General features: G+C 53.2%; 1 protein-coding gene across 1 annotated transcript in view; it reads left to right on the forward strand.

Moving 5' to 3' along the window:
• LOC124022812 (condensin complex subunit 3-like) overlaps window positions 1-5990 on the forward strand; it is a gene marked incomplete at its 3' end in the record, with an annotated part of 39769 nt that extends 33779 nt beyond the window's left edge. The window contains exon 17 of the mRNA XM_046337494.1: window positions 5763-5990. Within this exon, the coding sequence (XP_046193450.1) occupies window positions 5763-5990 (228 nt within the window). The remainder of the gene's footprint in view (window positions 1-5762) is intronic.
• Between the last annotated feature and the right edge of the window lie 10 nt (window positions 5991-6000).

A 6000-nucleotide genomic window follows, 5' to 3' on the forward strand; every position in this document is an offset into this window, starting at 1 on the left:
AGATGAGGTCACCCTCTGTCCCTGTAGATGAGGTCAGTATCACCCTCTGTCCCTGTAGATGAGGTCACCCTCTGTCCCTGTAGATGAGGTCACCCTCTGTCCCTGTAGATGAGGTCACCCTCTGTCCCTGTAGATGAGGTCACCCTCTGTCCCTGCAGATGAGGTCACCCTCTGTCCCTGCAGATGAGGTCACCCTCTGTCCCTGCAGATGAGGTCACCCTCTGTCCCTGTAGATGAGGTCACCCTCTGTCCCTGTAGATGAGGTCACCCTCTGTCCCTGTAGATGAGGTCACCCTCTGTCCCTGTAGATGAGGTCACCCTCTGTCCCTGTAGATGAGGTCACCCTCTGTCCCTGTAGATGAGGTCACCCTCTGTCCCTGTAGATGAGGTCACCCTCTGTCCCTGTAGATGAGGTCACCCTCTGTCCCTGTAGATGAGGTCACCCTCTGTCCCTGTAGATGAGGTCACCCTCTGTCCCTGTAGATGAGGTCACCCTCTGTCCCTGTAGATGAGGTCACCCTCTGTCCCTGTAGATGAGGTCACCCTCTGTCCCTGTAGATGGCCCAGCTAGATGAGGTCACCCTCTGTCCCTGTAGATGAGGTCACCCTCTGTCCCTGTAGATGAGGTCACCCTCTGTCCCTGTCCCTGTAGATGAGGTCACCCTCTGTCCCTGTAGATGAGGTCACCCTCTGTCCCTGTAGATGAGGTCACCCTCTGTCCCTGTAGATGAGGTCACCCTCTGTCCCTGTAGATGAGGTCACCCTCTGTCCCTGTAGATGAGGTCACCCTCTGTCCCTGTAGATGAGGTCACCCTCTGTCCCTGTAGATGAGGTCACCCTCTGTCCCTGTAGATGAGGTCACCCTCTGTCCCTGTAGATGAGGTCACCCTCTGTCCCTGTAGATGAGGTCACCCTCTGTCCCCTCTGTCCCTGTAGATGAGGTCACCCTCTGTCCCTGTAGATGAGGTCACCCTCTGTCCCTGTAGATGAGGTCACCCTCTGTCCCTAGATGAGGTCACCCTCTGTCCCTAGATGAGGTCACCCTCTGTCCCTGTAGATGAGGTCACCCTCTGTCCCTGTAGATGAGGTCACCCTCTGTCCCTGTAGATGAGGTCACCCTCTGTCCCTGTAGATGAGGTCACCCTCTGTCCCTGTAGATGAGGTCACCCTCTGTCCCTGTAGATGAGGTCACCCTCTGTCCCAGTCACCCTCTGTCCCTGTAGATGAGGTCACCCTCTGTCCCTGTAGATGGCCCAGTCCCTAGATGAGGTCACCCTCTGTCCCTGTAGATGGCCTCTGTCCCTGTAGATGAGGTCACCCTCTGTCCCTGTAGATGAGGTCACCCTCTGTCCCTGTAGATGAGGTCACCCTCTGTCCCTGTAGATGAGGTCACCCTCTGTCCCTGTAGATGAGGTCACCCTCTGTCCCTGTAGATGAGGTCACCCTCTGTCCCTGTAGATGAGGTCACCCTCTGTCCCTGTAGATGAGGTCACCCTCTGTCCCTGTAGATGAGGTCACCCTCTGTCCCTGTAGATGAGGTCACCCTCTGTCCCTGTAGATGATGACCCTCTGTCCCTGTAGATGAGGTCACCCTCTGTCCCTGTAGATGAGGTAGATGATCACCCTCTGTCCCTGTAGATGAGTCACCCTCTGTCCCTCAGATGAGGTCACCCTCTGTCCCTGTAGATGAGGTCACCCTCTGTCCCTGTAGATGAGGTCACCCTCTGTCCCTGTAGATGAGGTCACCCTCTGTCCCTGTAGATGAGGTCACCCTCTGTCCCTGTAGATGAGGTCACCCTCTGTCCCTGTAGATGAGGTCACCCTCTGTCCCTGTAGATGAGGTCACCCTCTGTCCCTGTAGATGAGGTCACCCTCTGTCCCTGTAGATGAGGTCACCCTCTGTCCCTGTAGATGAGGTCACCCTCTGTCCCTGTAGATGAGGTCACCCTCTGTCCCTGTAGATGAGGTCACCCTCTGTCCCTGTAGATGAGGTCACCCCTCTGTCCCAGATGAGGTCACCCTCTGTCCCTGTAGATGAGGTCACCCTCTGTCCCTGTAGATGAGGTCACCCTCTGTCCCTGTAGATGAGGTCACCCTCTGTCCCTGTAGATGGCCCAGCTAGATGAGGTCATAGATGAGGACCCTCTGTCCCTGTAGATAGGCCCAGCTAGATGAGGTCATAGATGAGGTCCCCTCTGTCTCTGTAGATAGCCCTGCTAGATGAGGTAGATAGTCACCCTCTGTCTCTGTAGATGAGGCCCAGCTAGATGAGTCCCTGTAGATAGACCCTCTGTCTCTGTAGATAGCCCAGCTAGATGAGGTCATCTGACCCTCTGTCTCTGTCCCTGTAGATGAGGTCACCCCAGCTAGATGAGGTCACCCTCTGACCCTGTAGATGAGGTCACCCTCTGTCTCTGTAGATGAGGTCCCTCTGTCCCTGTAGATGAGGTCACCCTCTGTCTCTGTAGATGAGGTCACCCTCTGTCCCTGTAGATGAGGTCACCCTCTGTCTCTGTAGATAGCCCAGCTAGATGGCCCAGCTAGATGAGGTCACCCTCTGTCTCTCTGTAGATAGCCCAGCTAGATGAGGTATAGATGTCACCCTCTGTCTCTGTAGATAGCCCAGCTAGATGAGGTATAGACCCTCTGTCTCTGTAGATAGCCCAGCTAGATGAGGTATCACCCTCTGTCTCTGTAGAGCCCAGCTAGATGAGGTATAGACCTCTCTCTGTAGATAGGCCTCTGCTAGATGAGGTTGACCCTCTGTCTCTGTAGATGAGGCCTCAGCTGTAGATGAGGTATTGACCCTCTGTCTCTGTAGATAGCCCAGCTAGATGAGGTATTGACCCTCTCTCTCTGTAGATAGCCCAGCTAGATGAGGTCACCCTCTGTCTCTCTGTAGATAGCCCAGCTAGATGAGGTCGCCCTCTGTCTCTCTGTAGATAGCCCAGCTAGATGAGGTATTGACCCTCTGTCTCTGTAGATAGCCCAGCTAGATGAGGTATTGACCCTCTGTCTCTGTAGATAGCCCAGCTAGATGAGGTATAGACCCTCTCTGTCTCTGTAGATAGCCCAGCTAGATGAGGTATAGACCCTCTGTCTCTGTAGATAGCCCAGCTAGATGAGGTATAGACCCTCTGTCTCTCTGTAGATAGCCCAGCTAGATGAGGTATTGACCCTCTGTCTCTGTAGATAGCCCAGCTAGATGAGGTATTGACCCTCTCTCTCTCTGTAGATAGCCCAGCTAGATGAGGTCGCCCTCTGTCTCTCTGTAGATAGCCCAGCTAGATGAGGTCACCCTCTGTCTCTCTGTAGATAGCCCAGCTAGATGAGGTATCCCTCCTCTCTGTAGATAGCCCAGCTAGATGAGGTATTGACCCTCTCTCTCTGTAGATAGCCCAGCTAGATGAGGTATTGACCCTCTGTCTCTCTGTAGATAGCCCAGCTAGATGAGGTCACCCTCTGTCTCTGTAGATGCCCAGCTAGATGAGGTATTGACCCTCTCTCTCTGTAGATAGCCCAGCTAGATGAGGTATTGACCCTCTGTCTCTGTAGATAGCCCAGCTAGATGAGGTATTGACCCTCTCTCTCTGTAGATAGCCCAGCTAGATGAGGTCACCCTCTGTCCCTGTAGATAGCCCAGCTAGATGAGGTCACCCTCTGTCTCTGTAGATGAGGTCAGTATCACCCTCTCTGTAGATAGCCCAGCTAGATGAGGTATTCACCCTCTCTCTCTGTAGATAGCCCAGCTAGATGAGGTCACCCTCTGTCTCTGTAGATAGCCCAGCTAGATGAGGTCACCCTCTGTCCCTGTAGATAGCCCAGCTAGATGAGGTGACCCTCCTCTCTGTAGATAGCCCAGCTAGATGAGGTCACCCTCTGTCTCTGTAGATAGCCCAGCTAGATGAGGTCACCCTCTGTCTCTGTAGATAGATGAGGTCACCCTCTGTCTCTGTAGATGAGGTCAGGTCCCCTCTGTCTCTGTAGATGAGGTCAGTCACCCTCTCTGTAGATAGCCCAGCTAGATGAGGTCACCCTCTGTCTCTGTAGATAGCCCAGCTAGATGAGGTATTGACCCCTCTGTCTCTGTAGATAGCCCAGCTAGATGAGGTATAGACCCTCTCTGTCTCTGTAGATAGCCCAGCTAGATGTGATCACCCTCTCTCTCTGTAGATAGCCCAGCTAGATGAGGTCACCCTCTGTCTCTGTAGATAGCCCAGCTAGATGAGGTCACCCTCTGTCTCTGTAGATAGCCCAGCTAGATGAGGTATAGACCCTCTCTGTCTCTGTAGATAGCCCAGCTAGATGAGGTCACCCTCTGTCTCTGTAGATAGCCCAGCTAGATGAGGTCACCCTCTGTCTCTGTAGATAGCCCAGCTAGATGAGGATCCCTCTGTCTCTGTAGATAGCCCAGCTAGATGAGGTATCACCCTCTCTGTCTCTGTAGATAGCCCAGCTAGATGAGGTATAGACCCTCTCTGTCTCTGTAGATAGCCCAGCTAGATGAGTGTCAGACCCTCTCTCTGTAGATAGCCCAGCTAGATGAGGTCATAGCCCAGCTAGATGAGGTCACCCTCTGTCTCTGTAGATAGCCCAGCTAGATGAGGTATAGACCCTCTCTGTCTCTGTAGATAGCCCAGCTAGATGAGGTATCACCCCTCTGTCTCTGTAGATAGCCCAGCTAGATGAGGTATAGACCCTCTCTCTCTCTCTCTCTGTAGATAGCCCAGCTAGATGAGGTATAGACCCTCTCTGTCTCTCTGTAGATAGCCCAGCTAGATGAGGTATAGACCCTCTCTGTCTCTCTGTAGATAGCCCAGCTAGATGAGGTCACCCCCTCTGTCTCTGTAGATAGCCCAGCTAGATGAGGTATAGACCCTCTCTCTCTCTCTGTAGATAGCCCAGCTAGATGAGGTACCCTCTCTGTCTCTCTGTAGATAGCCCAGCTAGATGAGGTATAGACCCTCTCTGTCTCTGTAGATAGCCCAGCTAGATGAGGTCACCCTCTCTGTCTCTGTAGATCGCCCAGCTAGATGAGGTATTGACCCTCTCTCTCTGTAGATAGCCCAGCTAGATGAGGTATAGACCCTCTCTGTCTCTCTGTAGATAGCCCAGCTAGATGAGGTGACCCTCTGTCTCTGTAGATAGCCCAGCTAGATGAGGTATAGACCCTCTCTGTCTCTCTGTAGATAGCCCAGCTAGATGAGGTCACCCTCTCTGTCTCTGTAGATAGCCCAGCTAGATGAGGTATAGACCCTCTCTCTCTCTCTGTAGATAGCCCAGCTAGATGAGGTATAGACCCTCTCTGTCTCTGTAGATAGCCCAGCTAGATGAGGTAGACCCTCTGTCTCTGTAGATAGCCCAGCTAGATGAGGTCACCCTCTGTCTCTGTAGATAGCCCAGCTAGATGAGGTCACCCTCTGTCTCTGTAGATAGCCCAGCTAGATGAGGTCACCCTCTCTGTCTCTGTAGATAGCCCAGCTAGATGAGGTCACCCTCTCTGTCTCTGTAGATCGCCCAGCTAGATGAGGTATTGACCCTCTCTCTCTGTAGATAGCCCAGCTAGATGAGGTATTGACCCTCTCTCTCTGTAGATAGCCCAGCTAGATCAGGTATAGACCCTCTCTCTCTGTAGATAGCCCAGCTAGATGAGGTATAGACCCTCTCTCTCTCTCTGTAGATAGCCCAGCTAGATGAGGTATAGACCCTCTCTCTAGATTGCCCAGCTAGATGAGGTATTGACCCTCTCTGTCTCTCTGTAGATCGCCCAGCTAGATGAGGCTAAGATCCGTATCAGCGCTCTGAGGTCAGTCGTCGACCTGCTGCTGCTCTACGGCTTCACACTGCTGTCTGAACGCCCCAGCGCCTCCCCCCAGACCTCCCATTCGCCAGCCAACCAGGAAGACCAGGAGAAGGGGGAGGAGCCGGAGGAGGGGAGCAGCACCGCCCAGTCCATCCTGATGATGCTGTCCGACTTCCTGGACAGTGAGGTGTGTGTTA

Source organism: Oncorhynchus gorbuscha, unplaced genomic scaffold (genome assembly GCF_021184085.1).
Source record: "Oncorhynchus gorbuscha isolate QuinsamMale2020 ecotype Even-year unplaced genomic scaffold, OgorEven_v1.0 Un_scaffold_1437, whole genome shotgun sequence".
NCBI lineage: Eukaryota > Metazoa > Chordata > Actinopteri > Salmoniformes > Salmonidae > Oncorhynchus > Oncorhynchus gorbuscha.